The sequence below is a fragment of the Caenorhabditis remanei genome, chromosome X, assembly GCF_010183535.1.
Source record: "Caenorhabditis remanei strain PX506 chromosome X, whole genome shotgun sequence".
Classification (NCBI taxonomy): Eukaryota; Metazoa; Nematoda; class Chromadorea; order Rhabditida; family Rhabditidae; genus Caenorhabditis; species Caenorhabditis remanei.
The window spans coordinates 7,715,573-7,742,109 of NC_071333.1; the positions used below are offsets into that span (position 1 = coordinate 7,715,573).

Genomic DNA, 26,537 nt, shown 5'->3' on the forward strand with positions numbered 1-26,537 from the left:
GAGTTAGGAATGAAATCTCAACGGGAAATTAATGTAGACACTATTTGAAGCATTTTTTGTGTTCAGAACAAAATTCCAGCTCAACACCTTCATAGTGAAAATTTTGAAAATTTATGAAATTTTTGGGTTTTTTTCATAAAATCGTTTTTATCTCGGCAGGGACACGAGAAGACGGGCTTTTTTATTTTAAATTCGGAATCTACACAAAATTTGGTATTGGAAACATGCTGTCCCTACTCGTATCTCTAGACCCAAAGAAAGATTTTTTGGGAAGAATGAGAAAAACTACGATTTTAACTTTCAAGTCCTTCCAGTAAATTTATTTTGATGTTTCAAAATAAAGGTTTTTTGAAGTTTTTCATTCAATCATGCCATTTTTATTCAGTTCCGGTACAATTTTCGATCATACCACAAAAATTTTTTTCGAAAAAATTGAATTTTTTGATTTCTGAAAATTTTCTCCCGAATTGAATCATTCCGACTGAAATGTTAAGGATAGCATTATATTAGGTTGGTTCATAATTTTCTGCAATTTTCGAGCTTGCTGGTTGTCGTTTTGTTTTCTCGGCACAGGAGTAGTTTTTCGATGTGGTTGTTTTTGTGTTTGGTAGATCCACTCAAGTACTTGCTACAGTTTAAAAGTTTTACTCCTCACGTTTTTTTCTCGCCGAGAACGGAGCTTAGATTTACACGCAACTTTTTGCGTTTTTGAAACCTTATTTTGTTTTCATTCGTTTCTGGTCTAAAAATTATGCCATTAAAAAAGAAGTTGCTGGTGTATGTTAACAAAGGTCTCTTTGTTTCAACGCAAATACTTTTTGATTTAAAAGATTTGACACAAGAAATTTAGATCTGATTGAAAAAATTCTTCTCTTTCAGCAGTCAGAGATAGATTTGGAGTTATAGCAGGGAATCGTTGAAGCGGATCTGTATCAAACCACCCGTAGGTTGTCAAGTTCTTTTAGGGTCACTCATGTAACTGTAGATCATGGATGGAAACAAATTATCGGAATGAGAAAATTCGTCGTTACATATCACACGTTTTGAAACAACATAAGATGATACATCACATGGACCTAAGTTGGTTCTTAGTACTTTTACACCCAACACACGTATGGTCGGGCTATTTATTTATTAGAAATTAATAGTGGAGTTGTTACTCTAACGATGTGAGGAAAGTACAATGTGTGGGCTAAGATTAGCGTCCTCTGGATGTTCTCAAACCTGAAAAAGTGGTTTTTTGAATCTGGTACTCGGTACTCTGGGTGGAGTAGTGGGAACTCATGAACGACGACAGGAAAGTAACATTAGATGTTTACGTTTCTTATTTTGATAAATTTAAAATCATGTGACTTCAGGACGGGGAGATATAACAAAACGGCGATTTCAGTATGACAAAGCTTTTTCATGTGTTGGGAAAGTAACCCACAACAAACTGTTGCCATCTGGCTGGACAATACTTTTTTATTCATCGTATTAATCCAACCTTCTTCTCTTTAATTACAAACATTTAACTTGACTCCAACGACATTTAAATGGGAAAGAATCCGAATAGAAAGGGGATATCAAAAAGAAGCAAGTTTCCTTTTTCATTGATCTCGATTAGATGGTCTACGCAGAGAGAATCAGTAAGCTACCAAAATCTTGTCAGAAGACCACCGATGCTGATAAACAATATTTTGAATTCTAGAACTTCTTCTGGATTTGAAAAAATAGAAGCAAAGTTTTATCGAAAAATTGCAGAAAATTATGAACCAACCTAATAAAATCAGGAGAATATAACTGGAATATTCTTTAGGTTCATAAAAAACTTGATTCCCACTGTCGGGTCACCTGCTACTTACGTGTTCATTGTGAAATTCAGCGAAATTGTCAACTTGGGAAGTTGGTGCAACGCTACTTTATACTTGCAACGTTATTTGACAGGGAATTGCGGTGAATATGACAGGAATAGTGAGAAAACGGCAAAATTTGATAGATTCTGCAAGATTTACGAAAAAAAACTTGAATAGTTTTTTCCTGATATCCATAAAAAGGTCAGACCATTGAACATTTATGAGTCCTAATTTTTTAAAGCTTTTTTCGTAAATCTTGCAGAATCTATCAATTTTTGCCGTTTTCTCACTATTCCTGTCATATTCACCGCAATTCCCTGTCAAATAACGTTGCAAGTATAAAGTAGCGTTGCACCAACTTCCCAAGTTGACAATTTCGCTGAATTTCACAATGAACACGTAAGTAGCAGGTGACCCGACAGTGGGAATCAAGTTTTTTATGAACCTAAAGAATATTCCAGTTATATTCTCCTGATTTTATAATGCTATCCTTAACATTTCAGTCGGAATGATTCAATTCGGGAGAAAATTTTCAGAAATCAAAAAATTCAATTTTTTCGAAAAAAATGTTTGTGGTATGATCGAAAATTGTACCGGAACTGAATAAAAATGACATGATTGAATGAAAACTTCAAAAAACCATTATTTTGAAACATCAAAATAAATTTACTGGAAGGACTTGAAAGTTAAAATCGTAGTTTTTCTCATTCTTCCCAAAAAATCTTTCTTTGGGTCTAGAGATACAAGTAGGGACAGCATGTTTCCAACGCCAAATTTTATGTAGATTTCGAATTTAAAATAAAAAAGCCCGTCTTCTCGTGTCCCTGCCGAGATAAAAACGATTTTATGAAAAAAACCCAAAAATTTCATAAATTTTCAAAATTTTCACTATGAAGGTGTTGAGCTGGAATTTTGTTCTGAACACAAAAAATGCTTCAAATAGTGTCTACATTAATTTCCCGTTGAGATTTCATTCCTAACTCCTTCAGGAAAAATTTTCGAAAAATATCGATTTTTTGATTTTTCTAGGTACCCAGGTGACGGACCTGGCCAAAAAGTACCCCAATTTGCTAAGAACACTTGGTACTATCTTTGATCAAAAGGATTGGCAAATCGGAGATGGTCGACTTTTTTCGGGTGAACATGGTCTGTTGATCGATGCTCGAACGAGTCAGAGAGTGCGTCTTAACTGAATACTAAAAACAAGGTGAACTATATGGGATGACATCTCACTCGGTTTGAAAAATGCTAATCATATCTTTTAAACGGGAATATGTTGTAAAACACACATTTTCTGAAGATAAATGAATTTTTGACAATGAGTTCATGGAATATCGCATAATTTGCATGTCCATCCCTGTGGTACATCTTTGGCTTTCTTGAATCCAGCACATTTAAAATGCCACCACTCATCGCACCAACAACATCCTGTACTGCCATATTTTGAAGACTTTTCGCATCCCGGGCAAGTCCAACGAGTCTACAAACATTATAATAAAAATTCTCGATGCAGATCGTTGAGAAGAAAGAAAAAATAACTTACAACCTTCTTTTGCTTTGGCTTCGGCTCGATCTCATACATGAAGTAATCGATGTCCTCCTCTATCACGACCTGGAATTAAATCATGGTCAAATTCATTTCTTTAGCATCGTTAAGTTAATACTAAAGAACTTGAAAAAAATTATCACATCTATCTATAATTTTTCCAGTCTTTGGTGCCTTTTTTTTTTTCAATTTCTTCACTTGCAGTCTGAGATATTCCATGTAAATACTCACAGTTTTTGCTTTTTTCGGTTGTGAACATGGCTCGTATTCGGAGTCATTCGCGTCATCTTCCTCGATTTCCTGTAAACAAGCGCAAAGTGTTTTTTTAGAAACGTAAAAATGAAATTTTTGACAAGTCTCATATTTGAGCATGTCACATTCGCAAGACAAGAAAAGAATCATAAAATATGAGTGATTGGAGTATTTTTGACATTAAAAAAAGAGTAATTACATCGTCAATCGGTTCTTCTTCGTCCGAGATAGTTGTTGCAACTTTCTTGCCTTTTTTGCCTTTCTTCCCTTTATTGTTGGTTTTTGAATTTGTCTTCGTATTTTCTCTCAATTTCTTCTTTTCCTCAAGCTCTGCCTTTTTTAATTCCTTTGCCAATCGAGCATGCTCAGCTCTCGCTTGTTTTGCCTAAAAAGAGTAGCATGTAACTTGAAAACAATCATTACAAACTCACAAGTTTGGTTTCAAAACGAGTATAAGCAGCATCTATTTTTTCCATTTCTTCATCAAATGCGTGTGCTGGGCATGTTTCAGTCATAGTCATAATTTCTTGGAGTGTATAGTTCCGAGGATTGTATGATGGCGATCCAGTTTTACCGCTGATTCCACAACATACTTTGCACGGACGAAGTTGCTCGGAAGGCACACCAAACATGCGGCCGATAAGCAAATCACTGCATTCCGGATATCTTTCCGCTTCCCAAAGAGCCTGAAACACTTTCAAAATTGATTTATCGCGTGTTTTTGAAAAGAGCATAAGAAAAACGGCTACAGTTTGAACATTTTCTTTCTTTTTCAATTTGAATAACACATCGTTCATTCAAACCTTTCGAATCTATAAAAGCAATTTATGGTTTCATATAGCTACTCAAAAAATTCCAACGTGAAAAGGCAGGTTGGTGAACATCAGTTCCAGGTACTCATACGACAGCTTTTTTGGAAGAAAACTTGCTCAATTTGACATGTTTCAAAGCGATTTTCAACATACAAGATATGTGGAATGCTGATGCAATTGTTGTAAGATTCTGTTTCCTCATGTTGTACAATGCGATGCCCTTTTTATACTTTTTACATGCTTTTTATTGCTTATATTTGCGCATTTTCTAGATCTGTGATGACTTGTCGATACTTGAAGCATAATAAATTTCAATTCAGATGTTCTAATTTAGAAAAAACTTACGTGTTCAAGCACAGTTGTGAATCCATCCCGTGGTGGATCATTGCCGTTGGCCTGTTGTGAAGTGCTTAGACCTGCGGAGTCCTCTTCCATGTTGAGCTGCAATAATACGTTGAATTTGAGAAGAACTTAAACAGAAAAAAACCGAGAAGACTGATAATGAACGAATTTTGTGTAGACAATGCTAAAATTGAGTTATGATTAAGATGAAATCTACGAATAAAAAAGGAATATACATTCACAGAACACGCGGTAGGTCATCGCGCGAGTAGTGAGAACAGAAACAGAGGAGACGTAGAGAGTGAGAGAAAAAAGAGCGCATAGCCTCTTTGTGTGTACGTATGTGCGTCAATGATAGACTCAAGGAATATAAGAGACGCAGACAATTTCTAATGTCAGATCCTCGAAGACCATGCTGTCGAAGGCAGAAGAGGTTATTTCTTGTAAATATATACAAAGTAAAACAGATTGATATTCAATTGAAGTGGAAATTGACAGAACATATTGGTTTGAAACCCACATTCATGATTGACCCCAAGTTGACTGGGATAACTACAATCACAAAAAAACAAAAGAAACATGACGAATATTCTAAATATGTTCCTCTCATTTTTTTTTAATTTGGATTTTTCTATTATGAATCCTTTTCAAGAAACAATTCCTTAAACTTCAGTAATGTAGACTTTTGCAGATTTTTTTTTTGTGTTTTCCAGAGAAATAACTTTCAGCAAAATTAATCAGTTATCTTATAAAACCTTGGGTTTGTAGAAAATGTTCATCTCTTATAGGATTTATCGAATTGATAACCTGAGAGGACAGATCATCTGTTTCTTGAACCATAAAAGTATTGTATGTGGTGAAAAAGTGAGAGAGGTGAAAGTACAGAAAACTTTCTTATCTTCTTTGTGTTATCTATCGACACAATTAGTTATAGACTATAGCTTGGTCGATTCCGAGTGTTTATCACTCAGCTTGCTATTTTGATAGTTTTACAGTTGCCACGTACTCAAAAAAATGTGTTGAAAATGAACTATTTTACAAAAATAATTTTGAAAGAGAAGAAGTAAGCTAGTTGATGGGTGTATAGAAAAAAACCAGAATTGTATAACTCTAAAAACCGTTAATAAAAAACTATCCAGTTGAATGGGAAGGAAAAATTGTTTTTCATATCAACATTAAAAGAAAATTGATAAGATAAAACTCAGCTTTAATAATAATAAACTTAAAATTGATACTAGGATAGCTTTGATTAAATAGTTATCACGATTGTATTGCCAATGTAGTCTTCGGAAGAGTATGCATATTCTTGTGGGTTCTTTTGGCTGAGCCAACCTTGGTTATTGGGGCTTCTTCTGAAATATGAACTATTGATTCTCTAGTTATTCGGTTCCGAACAACCTTTTCGTTAATTTGACGTTTTTGTTGAAGACGTGCACATGCCGAAAGGAAACTATATACTTTGAATTGTTCGGACTTTTTCAAATATTCGAAAGCCGTTTTAACGTCCAACCACAAAGTACCAATTATTGGAGAGTTCGTTGTTCCGGTGGAGGCCTCCTGAAAAAACGGGATAGTCAAGCAGAAGCAATTGAGGAAACTACTATTACGTCAGCAGTTCCGTTAGTCTGTATTGGCCGTTTACTTTCATTTTCAGACAGATGAGCCATACGCATCTTCACAACATCTGCCAAAATTCTGTATTCTTCCAATTCTTTTGAGCGCTGGAATTTTTTATTTTCTTGAAGTTTTCAAAAAAGGGTGTACCCACTTTATGATTTTCAGCCCACTGCTGATAATGATGAAATGAATCCGAGAAACATGTTTGTAGAGCTCTTCTTGTTTCATCATCAAGTGGAATTTGATAAAAGCAATGCAATAGGAGAATCCCAAGAGACTCCATATGGTTTTGATGGAACATTGTTTCCCATCTTGTGAAATCAATTGTTCCATATCTGACTGGAAGCTTTCGATTTCTTATGTTGTAAAGAAACTGGGAAGTCATCTGAAACATAAAACATATTCCACAGAAAAACAAACATTTTCCTTACGTCTTTCACTTTAGATACACGGATTATCTGCTCTTCTTCAGAAATTTGATGGGTCTCACTTGCATTTTTGTTAATCTCATTGACCAAATGAATGAAAACTCCACCCATTGCAGGAGCAGCATCCAACTGTGTATTGACTGTCTTGTTTCAAATGTTTTTCACAAACAAACTCACCGATAACTTTGTTTTGAAAGTCTGATAGACTGCATTGAATTGGTTCAATGGGGAATTATCAGCGGGAACTGGATTTTCGATAGCTGCTTCCAGGTCTTCAACAAACTGAAACACTCAAAATATACAAAATGTTCAACATTATAAACGACTGACATTTCTAATAGCTCGTTGCTCGAGACCATAGCGGAATCTGCTACTTTGGGTCATTTCCATTTCATCAAGATAACGAGCGTCTTCTGATGCCGGTGCTGAAACAAATTGGCGGCGCACTTCATTATGACGCTGTTTTTTCGCTTCCTTTATTTTTTCTAGTTCAGTAATTCGTTTCCGACAAAAACGAACTATCATTTCAGCGCATTGATTGTCCTCAGAAATTTCATTTGCAGGTTCTTGCGTAGACATCTCAACTTGGAAGGCAACACTGTAAACTAAAGTTTTGAGAAAAAATCAGGCGAAAGATATCAGAAATAACACAAAATTATTAACCTTTTCAATAACCAGCTAACAAAAACGTTCAAAGAATAGGTAAATTTGCAAGTCAAAAATGTGATGATAAAAGATGAAAACCAACAAAAGCGAACGATATACGAAAGGGCATTGGTTGTGTTGGATTGCGTGTGATCGTGGGTATTTGATATCAATTTCAGATATTGGTGATTCGCAGTGTACAGAAAGAGAGATACTGGAGAAAACATGTGATAGAGAAGCGAAAAAAAAAATCTGAACCGCATCAAAAGATATCATCGGAACGTTATCAAATTGAACAGTGAAGATAGGTGATAAGACAAATTGAAGATTTAGTTTTTTGATAGTAGTTCACAAAGAGATTAGATTTAAAACGTATGACACCAACTTGAAAAATAAATTAACACTACGTATTCCAACTTTTTTGTTTTGGAGGGCATTCATTTCTCGATTTTCATTGTTTCGAAATTGAAAGAATAAAAATAAATGAATAAATTGAAGCTTCATTTTATAAACTGTTTATTCTGTTCAGATACATGTAGCTGTTTTTTAATCTTTTGCGAGAGTTCTTATAAGTCTTCTATTTTTCAAGGTCTTCCATTAATCATTCATGGAAATGATAATTCCAATTTTCAAGGGTTTCATCTGCATTAATTTTATTTTATTTTATGTTTCTCACGATGTTTCCTAAACTTTGGCATCACTCAGAGCCCCCTTCGTTATTTTTAAAATTCCGAAACCAATTCGTCACGATTACTCGATCAGAGTTTCTTTAGCTAAAATATAGATTTATACAACAACAAACACTATACCTTTGATAAAAAGGAAACATATGTGTGTCATATTTTGTGCATAATGCAACAACCTGAAGAAATAGAGCCGAGGATGCGTGTCAAATGAGATAATCTATAGTGAGATTAAGGAGAGTTAACTTGTTGGAATTAACAGGGCATAGTTCATACACATTAAAATAATCCAAAGGAGTTAAAAATAATTGATTCCAACAAAACGTTTGATACAAAAGTGTTGTTCAAGAAACGTAAAGTTTCTGAACTGCTGGTGAATGTTTTATTATACCAGTGGTTGTCTTTTCCGCGTCTTCATATGTAAGTGATGTTGCTTTTTTTATATCGATAGAAAATGGAGGAAGAGAAAAGAGAACGCGCTTACTCTGCCAGGTAGATATTCAAAATACAGTAAAATAAAAATAAAAATAAAGAATAAAAAATCAATAAAAAATAGTGAAACTTCCTGGAATCAAAGAGATTTATGCCAAACACAAAAACTGTTTAATAAGAATAATTTAGGCATGATAGGGCAACACCAACTAATTTTTGTCACTTCATCGAATGATTTGCGTCAACGTTCATTGTGATGAGTATTTGGATTAAGTTCAATCTTAGAGGTGATGTGTATGTCAAGAAACATATGAAACATAAAGAAATAAAATGTGGTTTTTGGTAATAGTTTTTGTTATATCCCGCCTAAAAACTTTGAGACCTCACAAAATTTTCAACGGTCCTTTTTAGAAACCCACTCCAATCTCTGATCTCTGTTGTTATGATGAAATATGTACTGAAAAAAACTATATAACTCTGAAAACAATTGTAGTGACTAGTAGTGCCCAGCACCTCATGTACACCTACAATTCAATAGTAATAAGCCTCATCTCGAGAAAATTTATAGTTGTAGGTTTGTAGAGGCTATGGCCACACCCATTCTGATCTTTAGTATAAATACCCAGGAAAAAGCCGTGTGTTATCACTGAATCACCTGATAAACTATTTCTAACTTTTAATCGAAATGAAGATCGCTCTAGCCCTTCTATTCTCTGCTCTTCTTGGTCTTTCGGCTTATGCAACTGAGGAAGAGTTCGAACCATTCAAGGTAAGTGATCAAAATGCAGTTGTCCAAAAATCATCTTTTTCGCAGGCTAAGAAATTCTGGCGCTCGTCTCGCTTCTTGGACTCTGAAACAGCTGATACTGGTTCTCACAAAGTCACTGTTGCGAAAATGAACGATATATACGATGGTATCATCGATTCAATGCTCAGCCGAGACAATCAGTATGAAAATGGTGGTATTGCTGACAACGTTGAAAGTGAATCGGCTGAAAACAAAGAAACCGAGACCGCTCAAATCAACAACTTTGATGACATTTTTGAAGCGAAACTTCTCAACCTCCGTCGTAAACTGATTCGTTATGCCGATCAGTTGGCAAAGACTCGTAAATTAAGAATCAATCTCTTTGAGACACTCGGACTCCAAGAAAAAGATTCATTCGCACCATTTGAATAGTAATGTTTTGAAGCAGATCGCCACTGATCTAATGAATATACCAATCAACTTCCTTTTCTTAAAAATTACTTTTTTTTTGTGATCCAATGTCCTATTCTACAATATTCGTTTTTCCGTCCTCTCTCACTATTTTTGTGAATAAGTTACGATCAAAAATCATATTCAAATTCTTTTGTCAATTAACTTGACATATTGAAAAATTAAATAAAACTTTGATTAATAAGAATGTCAATAACGCAATAAATAAGAACTTCTGAAAATCACACGTGACTGACATGTGAGGTAGAAATGTGAAATGATAGAAACTAAGTTATTAATCTCGTTCAAAATTGTACAAAATGAAAAAGTTGTGCGTTTTGAATATCACAATGCTAGTGACAGTGACGTTATCAAATAGATGACACGTTTGTTGAAATCTACTAGACTCTTATAAAAACAGAGCAATTTAAATACGGTATCTCTGCTGTAGTTTTTCACACAGTTCTGCAAAATCTAACAAACCTAGACTCTCTGATAGTAGGCAAGACACAGACTTTCCAATTTTTCACCAATTTCTTAAACTTGGAAAAGCACTTCTGTTCGGACTTGTTATTATTTTTGGGATAATACTTCAATTATTGTAGTTTCAAAAATTATATCCCGTGATAATTTAGAGTAATAGGTTTGTGTTTGATTGAACAACGCCCAGAGCAGACAGTCACATGGAAGAACATGTAACAACATAACAAGATTAAAAAGATTGTGCCCTCTTACTCCAGCTACAAATATTAAACCGCACCTTCTTCTTTCTGCTTGTGTCTATACTCGGTATTTCGGTTTTCAACCTTCAATTCTTGATGGTAAGAAAATTGGTATTTTAAAGATATCACTTTTTTTTAGAGAAAAGAAGTTCATGCCTTATGATGACTCTCACAAATCTGAAACAGCTGATTCGAGTTTCTATAAAAATATCGTTGCGGAGTTTGACACAGTTCGACATAATTCATCTTCAAAAATAGAAAAACGATTGCTTTCTGGCGACTTGTCAGAGATCCGCAATAAACCGACCGAGAAGAATATTATTGAGAACAACGAAATTAAATACACTGCCTCGAAATTCGAAAAAAAACATTTGAACCTTCGCCGTAAACTAATCCGTTTCAACAGAAAAGCAAATGAGGCTCGTCATACTGAGATTCATATTTATTATCAACTCACATTTAGATTTAATGTGAAATATTATTCTGCGTTTTTGACATAATATTAAGTTAAGTACTATCACAGAATTCGATAATAATTTTTACGTACAACTGATAGTTCAGCAAGTTTTTGAAAAGGAAAAAAAATTTGCATTCTCTTGTTCAACAGAAATTTACTAATGATAATGATTTAAAAAACAGAAAAAAATAATCACTTTCTCCAAAATCCAGGATCAGTGTCAACATTATTAGAAATTGTTGATGGCGACGGTGCGTTTTCCAGGACGAAATCCGGCACGTCCAAAAGCGATCGACCTCTTCATGTTTAGAAGATAGCGATGTGCCTTGTAGTTCTGTCGAGCTACAACCGGGTCGACGTTGTGGAGAAGATGCGATTTCCCGGCGTCCTGGACAACTGTGGGATCGTTCTGAAAAGTAGAATTTGATGAAATGAACAAAGTAGTGCTTCAGAAATTTAATCACTTTTTAATGAGTAAATAGAAATTTATTTAATTACAAACTAATGAGTTCAGAAAAGGTCACCCACGTTTTGATCTTCAATTGAATGATAGCGAGCAATGGCTGGTATCGAGAAGAGAACGATGTAGAAACCGAGCATGAAGCGCATCATTACTGAGTTACAAGGAGTCTGGGAAACGACGTGAAGTGATCTAACCAGCTAAAGATGGAGTTTATATACCTCTTGCTGAAAGATAGATCGTTTTAAATTGAGAGAATATAAAGAATAGGCGGAGCAAATTGGTCACAACACCGGAACCGGTTATGAGTTACTAGGACTCGTCATTATTTTTTAGGTAATATTTGGTGAAACACGCAAGAATCACATAAAAGTGTCGTTAAGGACGCCCACGTTATAGTTTTTCTCAGAAATATGAATCTGATCAGAAGACCAGGATCAAAAACTAAGGAGGTTATTTTGAATGGATCAGTTTTAACAATGAGGGAAAAAATGTTCAATCTTGATATTAAAAAAGAAAATTGGGGTATGAGAAATCTGAAAAACACACGTACAAACTGAGAATGTTTTCAAGAATGATAAATTTGGTTTAGTAACCTGTATATACGTTTTAATTTTCTTTTACAAAGTTTTATCTATGCCCCGTTCTGCAGATTAAGGTGAAAATGATTCACATCAATGGATATTGAATTTCCTATAATTGTCCTTTCTGTAAAGTTTTTCTAGAAATTTTATGGGCGAAAAAATCTATAAAAATGTTTGCCCCTGCTGCCAGTATCATTTTTTGGAATATTCTTATTTTATATTTTCCTTTTCTCTCCATTTGATAGAACTGAACATCGATTTCATACAAAATGAAGAAAGAACAATCATTCCTCTTCGTGCTCTCTGTTTTGTCCTTTCTGCTAGGATGTGGTTGCTTTGGAGTCGGGATTTATTCATCTTTGCCAGGAGTCAAATTCGATTTGATTGATGTATTGGAGGACTGTCTGATTATTCATCCCACTGTTCAAAAAAACCGTACTGAAATTCAAGAAACCCTCATGCCCCTCCGCAAACTTGCTCTCGAACAGGTATCAAAACTAAGAAGTTCAACAGGAAGTTCAATTTTTCTCCTTATCCTGATGCTTTCATTTTTCATTGTCGCCGCTGTTTCCGCCGCAGTGATAGGAACATGTTATGTGAGTTAACGCGAGTTTCTTTTGTGTTGATAGTTCAATATTTTCAGTGGAATGATAACTACAGAGTAAGCCGCACTTCTCATTCAAAAAGCAGCAGTATTGTGTTTTACGCAGGAAATAACGAATTTGGAGTAAAGACGCACAAGAATATTAACTACCATTCTGCAGTGGGAGCTTCTATTTCAGTTGATGTAACGGAGGAAACTAACAATGAAGTGGTTCGTTTCTACCAGCAGTCAGCCAAGTTCAAAATAATTAAGTCATCATAGTTAAATCAAAATTGACGGACTTTTAATCAATAATTTTTGAACACTGACATTGACAATAAATTTTTTTTGACTTTCTTAAGCTTCGCATTTGATAAAATGGTTATTAAAAGTACACGTGGTTGGAATTTAAGACTGCAACAAATTAAGACTGCAACGTGTAACATAGACGCTTGTATTACGTAACATCTTATGACTAAAAGCAAGTATCAGAAAAAGTTTGAAGCTTGCAACCACTGCACATTTATATAAGGCTTGAGACCGTTTGTCAAAAAGACCAAGATTCTTTTTTTCTCCTGCCTTTATATTTAGAAAACTATTACAGGAGCTTTGCTAATAATAATTCCAATACATTGCACATGCCTTACGACGTTGATAAGACTGGTCGCGATGAACCGGCGTCAGACTTTTGCCCAGTCGTCTGAGGTACAAGGTTTCGTGAGCAGACAATTTGTACCATAAGATTGCGGAGCAACCGTACCTTGACGCTGGAAGAGTACTCAAAATCTAATGACTTCTGGTCATCCTTGGACTTGGATGCGCCTGAAGGACTAGCTCCAAAAGTCAAACTGAACTGTTTAGTATCTTTCGTGGTTGTACCAAATCGACCAGCAGCCAAGTCCAGAACTGTGTCGTATGATTCGATCGTAGGTGCGTAATAGAGGTCAGTCGATTTAGAAACAGGTATCTTCGTTGTCACCCAACTCGGCATTACGTCATCCGTTTAGTGACGTAATTCTCGCACCTGCTGTTGTAGATGTCCCACTTTGAACACTGTTGCGCAACAAATTTAGAACGGATAACCTCCGCATATAACGCAGTACCCAGAAAACTGATTGACTCCGGTATCCGATTTCTGAAGCGACAAATAGGCGAGAAAAGACCTACTGTGGTAGTACGCTATGCATTTTCAGATATTTTCTCAATTTTTCATAGCTTTTACCGCTAGAAAAATCTATTAGAAACGCCCCTCTAATAAACGTGCATTCAGAAGACTACTTTAGAAGCGCATGCGCTTCAATTGGAGGGAATACGGTATGTAGATATTGAAGCTTTGATTTGAGAAGCTGGATTAGAACCAGAGACTGTTTTTTGAAAATTGCACACTTTAAAAATGTTTTTTACAGTTTTCTTTTTTCTGAAAGCCTTCAAATTTTCACACACATCAGTGCCTAGTGGGCGCATGAAGAATGGGCTTTCTTGGGGTCCGAACGAAGTCGAGGTTGCTGTTGAAATGTTTATACATTTTAGAATTGAAAGACGAAATTGTTATCAAAGGAATTTTAAAGAGTATTCAGACAAATTTTTACAGTTTTCATATATTTGAACATTATAACAAAAATGTTCAATGCAATTTGGTTATCACAAGTTTCAGAATTTCATGTGTTACTTTGCAGAAATTTAAAATTTAAATGAACAATTTAGAAATTTAATTGCCAAGTGTATTATTGGTATTTTGAAAAGTTTTAGCAAAACACATTGTCTAAGCACTGAAATAGAAATTCTGAAAGGGAGGAAAATAAAGAGAAAAGTTGGAAACAAAGTGGAAAACATGTTTTGATTTTTCAAAATTTTGTTGTTTCATTCCTGGTTTGTGCTTCGCAAATTAATTTATTCGGACTATTTTTTTCATTGTCGTGTGATTCGTATTTTAAAATTGTGATTTTTTTTAAAGGGTAAAAAGATTACCCGACAGGCTTACTGCTCCAACGTTGTATATATTTCTCTTTGTTGCATTTTACCTCACTTTCAAATAGTCCTTGCGACGCGTAGTCCATTGCACCTTTTCTTGCCGTGCCCAATTGTGTTCTTGTTTCACAACGTAGTCTGCGACTGGTGTCTTCTCTTCTTTCTTACAAACAAGCGAACACATCCCTCAGTTTTTATTTGATCACAGAATCGCATAAAGTTGCTTATCAGAATTGCATTCGTAAACTACATTATTCAGTGTCAATGTGCCTTTTTTCTTATGAAGATGCATTCAGTTTGTTTTTAAAGCCGTTAATGATGAAACTACAAGCAAATAAAGAGATGAACAATGTTACTGCGCATCGTGATGACGTTTACTTACCACAGATACCCCGCTTTTTCGGCTACTGGTAGCATTTACAAAACATAATAAAGACGAATGGCCATGGAGAGAATGAGATATGTTTCTAGAAATTGTGTAGATAGACTGAAAATAAAATATTGAAGAAGAAGTGAGAAGCGTGATTAAAAAAAATGGATCAGCTGATTTTTATGGGTTCAAATTGGACAAATTGAAGATACGAGTCGACATATCATGATAAAACAAGTAAACCATGATACCATAGGAACCTCAGAAAAAATTATAGAAATAGTAGTGACAGAATTACAAAAAAAATGAGTCAATATAATATAAAAAGAAATGAAAATTTTCTTCCGTCGTGTTTCTTCTCTGATGTCTTCCTGATCGACTCCACGAATTTCTGTTCTTTCCATGGTGGTCATTTCCTTGTGAATTGTCTTCTGAAAAGAACCTGAAAGAAAGAAATTAATACATTAACAATAACCTATAACGATGATTTGAAACGAGTAAAAAATTAAAATGCAAGAAAGCCCAGCTATTCAGAAAGCAGGATTTTCACACAAGGTTCATGGCACATTTAGCTTTCAGCTATCTGGTTCTCATACTTTTGTGAACGTGGATTGTTTTGATTATATGGATAGAAACCCGATGATGATCTACCCCAAGTAAGAGCGCGCACATTGGTCTGTATGCGCGTTTCTCTTTCACATTGTTTGTAGTTTGGTCCGACTTCCCTATTTAAGGGACTGACATCCCTCATTCTAGTTATTGCTTCCCCAACCTATTATTGGCTACTATTCTGTAATCATCTATCCCCCTGAATCCCTTGATTTCACAAGTCGTACGTCGTCCTTTTTCCTGGAATAGCCTTCTTCTGTTCCCATCTTCACTGTCCTGCTGCATCCGCGCTCTGCTGGACATTTCTCTGCGTCGCGACTCGCTCGTGATAAGATGCACGGTTGTCGACGGAGGCAATTTCGAATCAGTTAGAATGACGACGGACCCTTTCCTTTGCCTCTCCCTTTATCGTTTGTTTTTTTCTAATTTAATATGTTTTCTCCCTTTAATTATCTTTAATTAATTAGTCTTATTTAACTGTAAATTCCCCCTGTTCCCGTAGCAACCAAGAAGGTCCACAACAACGTGGCAAATGACTGGCCTAAAATTCCTTATAAAATAATTACATTCATAACGCAAATCACTAAGCGTTCTCTATTTAACCATAATAATAAATCATTATAATTACCACCAATTCTTCGTTTTCTCTCTCCTTTTTCAGGTTTCTCACATCTTTATACACTTAGGTCTAAAATTACTATGAACATTGTCATTTCTCTATCTTTTTTCTAATCTCACATTTTCTTAGTCCCTTTCTTTATGGGCACAACATAAACTCTCTATCTATTCACTCCACTGTTCCTTGGACTACACCCCGGCTACGGTATGCCGGACACAAAGGACATAACATAATGCATTTTCAATAATTACTACAACAAATTGTAGTGATCATTCATTTCATAATTTCTAATAAAAAGTTATATCAAATAAAACATTTCATTGCAAAAAGTGTACAACTCTCCAGAGAATATCTGTGCAAAAAGTTGTCAATCAAAAAAATGAAGTTCTATCTTTGAACTGTATGATCCATAAGAAGTTTATTTTGTGCAGCAATCAGTGATACGATGAAATAAATTCAAGGCTGGACATTTTCAACTGAAAATATCAAAACTGTATATCTTATTGCACAGTACTGTATACTGGAATCCGCGCAATAAATTATTCTGAAAAAGTTAGAAAGATTCAGAATATATCGCTCTTTTCATATTTCGTTTCTTCCACAAACGTATTACTAATTTCGGTTCTCATGCATTCCGCGCACCTGCCCAACACCCGCTGAGATGTCTCTCTTCAGAAGGTATGCGACAGTGAACGGCCGCCCTTTCAGGTGTGACGTTTTGTTTGTTATTATAACAATATCATATTCATCGGGGACAGTAGCATTCGGGATGGAACTGTTTTTGGAAACACCGACTAATCCTTAACGCAAATACAGAAGATGTTAGTTGGCTACAAAAGAGAATGAGTGACTCTCCTTCTATTTTCTTAATCCAACTGTCAAGAACAGTATGAAGGTTGAGTATAAAGACAAGTATATGTTTCTGACTGATTCTAAAGAAAGTTGAACTAATGGATAGATAACAGTTACATTTCGGCCATGTGAGCTGCACCTCATTCGCGACTAGGAAAAAAATCGTGGCACCTTGGTTGAAACGAAAATAGTTATAGATTTGTAAAAGTAGCAATTTTTAGATACGCACATTACTTAGTACCTACTATGTAGCCGTCTGAACATGATTAAACTGTCTTATATCAAAATTATGATACACAAATAAATTGAACGAGTATATAACTTTTGATCCTCTGTGTGTACATTATCTTCCTTCTAACATAGAAGATCCTTGATTTTGAAATTGTGTGTTCTTTAGCAAAAACATGCGAAATTGAATCTAGCCACTTAGAAATAGTCACAATTGTTCAGATTTACCAGAGAGGAAATATTGGATAAAAAGTCAAAAACAATTATATATTATGTGCTGCATGATAAGACAAGTGATTAGATCCAGAGATACGGATGGAAAAATAAGGGAGCACATTGAATGGAATAACATATGACTATCATTGCGGAAGGATAAAACAAAGTAATAAAAAGTACCTGAGATTGAGTTCTAATATGTTAATTCTGTAACTCATGTTAGTAGCATCAATGTTGGACACTGAAACAGAGTATGTGAAAATACAGACGTAGTTATATCGCATATGTACCCTTCCATCAATTCAAACTGTAGGCATCGGGAATGTCATATTATTTACATCATTCCCCAAGTGCATTCATTGTTACGTGAGGGAGGGGCGGGGAGACCTCGGGACCATCTCTGCAGGGAGGACCGTGGCGGGCACACAGAAGATCTGACGGGTTTTCTTCACGCCGTTTTTGGCAGAAATTCTCAATTATTGTATTGATTTGATATTGAATCTAAACATGAAACCGTTCTCATCGTATGTTCTTTATACCGTTTCTGTAAATACAGAGGTTAGAATATAGTGGCAGTTTTTCGTTAACAGTATTATAGACCATATGTTTGTCTATTATATTCTATCACCTCAGCTATTTAGGTTCAAAGATAATATTATTAATATATATGTATTTCTATCTGCCTTCATATTATTTTGTTAGTACTAATACCAAGATTTGAAGGTGCACCACTTACTGGAGCGTCTGGTGGGGTCACATGACTTAGGATGTGCACGACGCAACTAAACGATTGTGTTGAACAGCAATAAGTTAGAGGATAGAGCAAGAAAAGAGAAAAACAGATATAGTGTTTTGATACTTAGAAGAGAGTCTGGAGAAAAACCGTAACTTATTCTATCCTCGAAAGCTATTTTGAATAGAAACAGCCATCAAGAGACAATACATCAATTTCTTTTTTCTATATTTTCCTTTGATTAGCATTCTTTTAGATCTGTTAGAAATATAACATTGGTCATGAATCTAAACATGTAACAGCTCTAATCGTATTTTCACTACATCGTAACTATAAATACAAAGGTTAGGTTATAGTGACTGCGTTTTTTTTACAGTATTCTTGTCTTAATGTTAGTCAGGTGGGTTAAGATGTGGCAACACCAAAACATTTTACTGTCCTCTCACCTCTACTTAAGAAAAAATAAACAGTCTAATAGAAAGGGTAGCCGTTAAATTTTTCTCCCGCTGGGAAACGACTGGCTCAGACCTCCAGTGGCAACCTATAGATGCTTTGAACAAATGGAACGTCCACTAATACTGTGAAAGAAATGGAGGATTGATAGTATTTGATTTTTTCTGAACATATTGAAGAATGACATGTAGTAGTCGGTTACGTTGGAGCATAATAAAAACTTTTGATGTGTGAAACATCTCATCTCATGCAAAAAAAAACAAGAAACCAACTGTTTTCGATTCGATCATAACAACTTATTATCCGAACCGATTAGGGCCGTAATCTTGTAAAAGCTAACTTCTGTATTATAATAAGTCATATTATTGTTAATTATTACATTTACGAACTAGGTTAGAATGCGAATAAGAGCAAAGTTGTCGGAAAAAACACATGTGTTATGTGACAGACCTTTCTTCAGCAAACTAAAGCGTTTTCGTGTATTTTCTGGTTTTCAGTTTTGCAGTTTTGATTTTGAAGCGAGTAACTGCCGAGCATAGTTGTCCGGTATCCGGATTCCGAAATTCCGGAATTCGGGGTTTTTGTGACATTCCGCTTCCTGTTCCGGATTCCGGAAAACGAAAAATCTCATTCCGGTTTTTTGAGTTTCTTTTTCCGGAATCCAGAAGTTGATATTTTAAAAATGTTTTGAGTTTAAAAGACAACTGTATCACTTATTTTCGGTTTTGATCCCATACAGTAGTTTTAAACTTTATTTATCATTAAAAACACTCGAAAAAGTGTCTTGGCCTTGCAAATTTATCGAATATTCCGGGATTTTTTTGTCATTCTGGTTCCGAATTCCGGAAATCGAAGAATGTCATTCCGTACAACTATGGTTTTTTTCAAACGGTTTATGTCCATCCACAAATATCTATCTGACTGGTGTTCTATGAGAAGAACCAGATGTTTCTATTCTATTGGAAAAGAATATAAAAGAGCCGGTTGTCATAAACCCAGGTCTGTATCCCATACCGTGTGGAAATATGATACTTTTGGCCACAGTTGACCTTATTCTAGAAACCTATCCAATCAATTGTTTTTCTCGCCATTCTCCTTTATGTTTCTGATTGATACTTTTTTTGTTTCCATACAGATAGATGTTTCCTGATGTTTTTGTAAATACAAATTTTCAGTGAAAATGGCAAAACCGATTGATCAAGCTGTCGAATATCCTTTTGAATATGGGAATATTTCAATCACGGTTAGTTGAATTATTATGTAACACGCCTATAGGGTTTTCAATCAAATTTCAGATAACATAGATCCAAAATCTTTCATGATTAACTGCTCAAATTTAATATTGATCTTGTCTAGAAATAACAAACATTAACCTTCAAACTCTATTTTTGTTGATCTATTTTTTTTGAGTAGTTTATTCAAAGTTTCTATGAAAAGAATTGCTTCAAGACGAAGAAAAAGGCGAGTTTTCGATATTTTAGCCATAAGTTGAAGGTTTAGTCTGACTGTCTTTTTTAACTTGTAGGTACATCTTCAAAAATCTCGCTTGAATAGTTTTTTTCAGACTGTCAACGCACTTGTCCATAGTTTGAAAAACAATGCTGAATTTGCCACTAATACTTCTATTGTCCTGAATGAACGTGTAAAAGCAAGTACACTCCCCCTTATGTTGTCGAAAGGCACTAATAGGATGAACGATGTATGGCTGCGTATTACGAATGAAACTGAACATATTCCATTGTGCGAAAATGGAAATGTTGAAGACATCATCCGACATGTAGCCGAATTGAAAGGAACCATCTCAAACCGGGAAAATTGCGTCAATTTTTTTATTTGGAAAACGTTGCCAGATAAGAAGACAATCCCACTGGAACATGGAGTTCTTGAAGACATGTGTCTATGCTTCAATACTTTACTTTGTAAAGCAAAAACATTTGATGATATGTTGAAAGAACGCCAACCAGAAAACAGTAACTTGGTTATTGCAAATTTCAACAACATGGAGGAAGAATCTTTTGATTCTCTGAAAAAATTCTTGAGCCTTCTCCAGAGCACTTGTATCAATCAAGTAACCAAGGTGGAACTGTTTCGAACTGAGGTTGAAGAACGGTGTAAGTCAGAGGAGGTAAAAAAAATCGTGTTGGCTATAGCTGCGAAGTGGAAACTCATTGAGGGAAACGTGACTGCCCTTTCAAATATGATCGATAAGAACATTGATATCAAATCTGTGGTTGAAGAAGTCAATTCTATTCAGAAACTTGCTGGAATGAATTCGGTTAATTATCTTGTGAAGAAAAATGATAGATCTAACGTTTCGGAGGAATCGATTGTTGTGGAGGCACTAGGAAGACCTATTGCAGCGGTTTTCATGAAAATCGATGTTTTCAAAAGAACTCTTCAAAACGTTTCTCGAAATGAGTAAGTTACTTAATTTTCATTTTCGGTATTCATTCATTTGAAAACGTGTTTTCAGAAGTCATACAATCGAGGAACTTTGGCTCCCAGAGAAAATTAAGGAAGTACTTTATTTGCAGAAAAATATTGAGCTTGTTGGGTTATCATCTGTTTGTGATTACTTCCCTGAAGCCAACGAACAAAGTAGAAGCAAAAAAGCAAAAGTTATTATAAAGTTGTTGAAAGAACAATGCGAGAAAATACAATCTGCTGCTCAGAATTTCTCAGGAAGAGAAAAACAAACAGAAGAAAATGTCGAAACAACGATGACCGAAATTCTTGAATACGTTCAAGACCCAGTTTTGAACTATTTCATGAAAATGAAACTGGGCCTCAATGAAGTAGAAAGAAAAGTAGTTGACTCTCTTCTGAAGTTCTACGGTGAAATTGAAAAGGACGCCATAAAAATCGAGAGCATTGTGAAAAAAATCAAGACAAACAGGAAAAACGCAGTACTGTGAGTTTTAAAAAAAATTTCGTGTTTCGAGTATATTTTTGATTAGGTTTTTGATTTACGCTCTAAAATGCTCCTGAAATTCAAACTGTATGGATATCGACAAAATATCCAAAACATGAAAAAGATATTTAAAAAATGTAGAGGTGATTACCTTCTTCTAATTGTTTTCTAATAATGTACTAACATAGTTTTTACTTTCCAGGTCAAAAGAATGTGAGATCGATCATGAGAGAGTATCATTGTCACAGAAGGAGCAAATGAATGACAATACCACGAAAGCATCTAACCACATGACTCTCAAGCCAGCAATCAGCCAAAGCGTCCGCCGGAGTGTGGAACCATTATCCACAACTGAAGACAATTTGGAAGAAACTGAACAAATGGAAGAAGAAAGGGTTGAAAGTGAACAATTGATAAAGTTTAATGATACGTTTGATGAATGTATGGAAAACGAGAAGATCACATCCATACATAACAAACTCATCGAAAAGGAATCAGCTGAACCTACACCTCTGCCTGTTGCAGCACAGAGTCAAGCTGCCGATGCAGAGAGTTCAACCTCAGAGAATGTCTCATCGGAAAGCAAATGTATGCTGTGGCCTCGTAACGATATCGGAAGCGAAGAGTTTATGAAGCATTTCAAATTGTGTGAAAAACAGTCTTTTGACAAAACGTGAGTGCTGTAGATCAAAACGAAATCAAAAAAATTAATTTCAGAACCAATCGCCGATTCGAATACGTCGCAAACGGAGAAAAGTTTATGGAAGAGATGGCAAAAGATGACGTTTTGCATAATCCTTTTCTTATTGAAAATGCGAATGGGCTTGGAATGACAATTGCAAACAATTTGAATTTTGATACTCTGGAAGATCAATTGAGTGAGTTATTGGGATGAACAAATGAAACTAAATAAATGAAAATAATCGATGAAAAACTATACTAGGAAGAAATGAAAGCTCAGACTAACTAAGAAACGTTTGAAATCAAATTTTCTGATTTTAAAACACACATTTCAAAAAATATGAGGCGTTGTCTGTAATATGAGGATTCCTCTTAGCACAGTTGCAAAAAGTTGTTTCAATCCAAACCCTTTTTACAGCATGTGTACCCCTATTGTAGTGATCTACAAATAAATACGTCACTAACCTCATAGACGAATTTTATGCCCAATAATTGATTTTTCATCGAAAAAAATTCAGAAAAGTTCCAATTTTCCAGGCTAGTTTGGGAAACTTGTGGTAAATGTTAGAATCATTTTGGACTACCCCACACAAAATTCCAGGTTTTCAAACATCCCAAAAACAACAAAAGTGAATTTCAGTTTCCCATTTTTCCAATTTTTCTTAAAAACTCCTATAAGTTCTCAAATTTCAAATTGTTTACGTCCTCCCCCGCAAAACGTCTTCTATGTTTCAATTTAGGTCAACAAAAAACACTGGACAATACGAGATTTTCTTATTCTATTTGAGGGTTTTCGTATTAATTACTGATGAATACGGAAAAATTGGAAAAATTGGATGAAAAAAACTAACATTAATTCGGTCCAAACACACTCTTAGGTATTTCATCTGGAAATTGACTTATTCTAAGTATTTCATAAAAATGGTGATTATTTTCTGAAATATTTTTTCATTGAACTTATTATCGAAACAAAGTTCATAAGGGTGGACCCATATGTAATTTTTGAAAAGAATGGTCGAAGCACTTGTGAAATTTTGCGATTGCCAACTTTACGGCTCGATAACTCCAGGCTATATTAATTTTTCTCGCAAATTTTCCCGAAACTATAAGCCCGACTCTCATACATTGGTTCCTCTTTGTTTACGATACTTTTTTCCCGATTTATTCCATCAAAATCGGTAAATCCTATAGGATTTTCCAGACGACAATGCTCTTTTAATTGTTTTAATTGACGCGTTTAATCTAACTGGTAATAGAAAACTTGGGTACTGCTTTACCGTTCGGGGACTGTTGACACACTTTTTCTAAACTACTACAATAGGGGTACACATGCTGTAAAAAGAGTTTGGATTGGAATAACATTTTCAACTGTTACAATGTCTAACACAAACATTCTCATTCTTACAGATAGTGCCTCTTAAAAGATACAAGTTTTCAACTGACAATTATGAAAAAGAATTACATAGAATTGAAAGATTTTGACACCTGTTTTTTTTCATTTTGACAGAACTTGTGAGTTTCAGAACCATCGAACGGGCAACCTCTCCCAAATGTAGATGTCATCAATACTTACAAACGGAGCACCGAACCAATGACTGTTGAACAGTTATTGGAAGAATTCAAGAAACCGAATGCTGAAAGATCAGCATGCTACAATTGCTTGTCTTTTGAAACAAGCAACATCGATAGCAGGTGAGCAAAAGTTTTGGGGAAAAAAAACATACAATATTTATTCAGATTCTGCAAGGAATTCAAACTCCCTAAATATGTCGTTAAAAAAAGTTTAGTTCATAATCTGAGGAATATTTTGAATGAGAAAATCAACCAACTCTTGGAGCAACCTGGAAATAGCGAAGAAATCGTTCAAAAAAGGAAAGCAGAAGTAAAACGTTTGGTAAAGCAACGAGACAATATGCCGAATTATCATCTTTATGTCATGTTAACCATGGCCGGTTCGTTCACCGAACCTCATATTGATTATTCGGCAACTTCGCTGTATTTTTATGTGGCCAAAGTGAGTTACATGTTTATATTCTCAATACACTCTTAGTGGGCATGTATCTTTGAGATTTTGCTTTCAAAAATTATTATAAAACCATATAAAGTGTGCCTAACAATCCCTTCCGATATAGTAATTAAGAAATACTGGTCGAAAAATAATATACAAACGTTCATTTATCTATCTATTGAGAAACACATTGAACTGAAAAGTTGGAAAAAAAAAGCAACCCAAAACTTCCAGCGTTGCATGATCAAATCACCGTTTTAGTTTGAATGAACTGAAAAAAGACAGTATCAAATCTTTTAAAAAAAGTAAAAGTTGAGTGGGGAGCAAGTTAAGAAATAGGAGTATTAAAACACGTAGAAGTTTTGAGTTGATTTTATTGAGAAACTAATGTATAGTAACAAAATTAGTAAATTCGAAATTGTAAGGAACTGAGACATCAGCATCAAAAAATGCACAAAAGTGGACATAATTTGAACAATTATAAGTAACTATCCGAAACAACTTGTTTTTACAGGGCCAAAAAATATTCTACTTCGCCCCGCCTACGAAGGAAAACTTGGTCTTTTTTCGGGATTATGAGAAGTACGAAATGACAGAATGGATTGGAAAACCCCTGTTCAACCAATGGCAAAGAGTTGTCATCAACGAAGGGGGGATTGCAGTCGTCCCGGCTGGATATATACATTTTGTGTATACTCCACTGGACAGTATTGCAATAGGAGGAAGTTATTTAACTGAAGACTCCTTCGAATTGCAATTCCAGTAAGCAGTTAATAAGGTTCTAATCTAGTAATATTCTTCATATTCAGAAGATCCAAACAAGAAGAATCGTGGGTAAAAAAGAATCCGAAGTTCAAAAATATCATTTATCAAGGATTCCGGGATGTGATGTTCTGTTATATGGAGCACATTCTCATTCCGAAACTTGAAAGTAAGTTTTTCACATTCACAAACTTAACCTCAGTTTAATATTACAGGTGGCGCGGAGCTACAGGAAACAGTAGATATGTTTTGTAAAGAAATGAATGATCGCCAATCTACTGCTGGATTCTCTAAAAAAGACAGACAAAAACTTTTGGATGAACTTGCTAAATACAAGTCTGAACCCGCATCAAAAAAAAGAAATCATCCTGAAAGTTCTGAAGGTGATTTTTATTTCAAAAAACTTTATTTGTATAAGTGTTTTTGTTTTCAGATGGAGAGCCGGCCGATCAAAAAAAAAGAGTGGAAGAAGAAAGAAACTGAGCACCAAAGCAGAAGGAAACTGAGCACCGGCAAATCCCACTCTCTCAGTTTGTTTTCTCCCCGTTCCTGGAGTACTGTTGCACTGTATATTCCCCTCCTGTCTCTAGCATCCTTTCTCACTCTCTTGAAAAACCATTCCGTCTTTATTCTCGTAAAGTCCTTCAACGCTGTAATATTTCATATTCTTCCTACCCCCACCGGCTCGAAATCCTTAACTTAGTTTCCTTCCGTCATCGCCGTCTCAAAGCCCAACTCCTTCTTCTTTATAGCTTTATTAGCGGTGCCACCTATTTCCCCCACCTTAATTATCATGTCGAAATCTCCCAATCACTTCGATGTCCCATGACCTTAATTTGCTGCCATCCTTCTATCCCCGATTTTTTTTTCATCCACCATTCCAATATGGAATGCTATTATTGCTAATGTCCCCCAATTCCTTCCTCCGTCTAAATTCGAAACTCTCCTTAACTCCTCTATTACCCGTTTTTAGTATTTTAGTTAATTGTCATGCTCTCCCCCGCTTTTCTTCTCTTCCTCAAACTTGCTAACTCCATTAATTTTTCTCCCGGTTATTTTACCCCTTATTCCAATTCTCACACATTTTCGTTAATCCACTTTTGTCAATAAATATATAAATGCCCCATTTGTTTTTACCAACTACTAATAATTATTTTATAACTTGTTTTCAAAATTTACATTTGTTGATAATTTCAAATTGATCATTCCCGTGAAACATTTTTTTTCTCTCAATGCATACACCTCAATCTAGCTTTCTAGTCGAATCATCGTTTTTCTTCAGCTTTAAAATAAATTATTTTATGTTCGAATAGGTATTGTGAAGGTTCTGTTCGTATCTGTTCTGTAAGAGTTGTTGGGTTTTATAATTGTTTAAAAAAATGTGATTTAAATTGAATTATTCTATCATTCACGTGTTTTTATATAGCTTGATTGTGGACACTATAATCTGTTGCCAAAAAACAACAATGAGATAAAATAAAGCCGTTTGTTAAAAAATAATTGTAAACATTTTGAAGCAGCAAGACTGGAA

General features: G+C 35.0%; 6 protein-coding genes across 6 annotated transcripts; 3 read left to right on the top strand and 3 right to left on the bottom strand.

Annotated features, from left to right (window-relative positions):
• Positions 1-3,159: 3,159 nt before the first annotated feature.
• GCK72_023481 (uncharacterized protein) lies at positions 3,160-4,880 on the bottom strand (the record flags this gene model as incomplete). The annotated part of the gene is made up of 6 exons (XM_003102535.2): positions 3,160-3,315; positions 3,379-3,447; positions 3,613-3,681; positions 3,833-4,018; positions 4,065-4,319; positions 4,791-4,880. The coding sequence occupies 6 exons, from the start codon at positions 4,878-4,880 to the stop codon at positions 3,160-3,162; spliced, it is 825 nt and encodes a 274-aa protein (XP_003102583.2).
• A 1,167-nt stretch (positions 4,881-6,047) lies between these two features.
• On the bottom strand, positions 6,048-7,411 carry GCK72_023482 (uncharacterized protein; the record flags this gene model as incomplete). The annotated part of the gene is made up of 6 exons (XM_003102621.2): positions 6,048-6,344; positions 6,395-6,508; positions 6,556-6,789; positions 6,836-6,961; positions 7,010-7,114; positions 7,163-7,411. 6 exons carry the CDS (start codon positions 7,409-7,411, stop codon positions 6,048-6,050), a joined length of 1,125 nt encoding a protein of 374 aa, XP_003102669.2.
• A 1,866-nt stretch (positions 7,412-9,277) lies between these two features.
• GCK72_023483 (uncharacterized protein) lies at positions 9,278-9,772 on the top strand (the record flags this gene model as incomplete). Its single annotated transcript, XM_003102555.2, has 2 exons — positions 9,278-9,361; positions 9,407-9,772. 2 exons carry the CDS (start codon positions 9,278-9,280, stop codon positions 9,770-9,772), a joined length of 450 nt encoding a protein of 149 aa, XP_003102603.2.
• A 1,426-nt stretch (positions 9,773-11,198) lies between these two features.
• On the bottom strand, positions 11,199-11,581 carry GCK72_023484 (uncharacterized protein; the record flags this gene model as incomplete). Its single annotated transcript, XM_003102537.2, has 2 exons — positions 11,199-11,378; positions 11,498-11,581. The coding sequence occupies 2 exons, from the start codon at positions 11,579-11,581 to the stop codon at positions 11,199-11,201; spliced, it is 264 nt and encodes an 87-aa protein (XP_003102585.2).
• A 701-nt stretch (positions 11,582-12,282) lies between these two features.
• Positions 12,283-12,878, top strand: GCK72_023485 (uncharacterized protein; the record flags this gene model as incomplete). The annotated part of the gene is made up of 2 exons (XM_003102615.2): positions 12,283-12,609; positions 12,657-12,878. 2 exons carry the CDS (start codon positions 12,283-12,285, stop codon positions 12,876-12,878), a joined length of 549 nt encoding a protein of 182 aa, XP_003102663.2.
• Positions 12,879-19,824: 6,946 nt separating this feature from the next.
• Positions 19,825-25,489, top strand: GCK72_023486 (uncharacterized protein; the record flags this gene model as incomplete). Its single annotated transcript, XM_003102580.2, has 11 exons — positions 19,825-19,887; positions 20,209-21,062; positions 21,118-21,555; positions 21,758-22,228; positions 22,273-22,433; positions 23,760-23,928; positions 23,974-24,250; positions 24,759-25,006; positions 25,054-25,175; positions 25,222-25,389; positions 25,440-25,489. 11 exons carry the CDS (start codon positions 19,825-19,827, stop codon positions 25,487-25,489), a joined length of 3,021 nt encoding a protein of 1,006 aa, XP_003102628.2.
• Between the last annotated feature and the right edge of the window lie 1,048 nt (positions 25,490-26,537).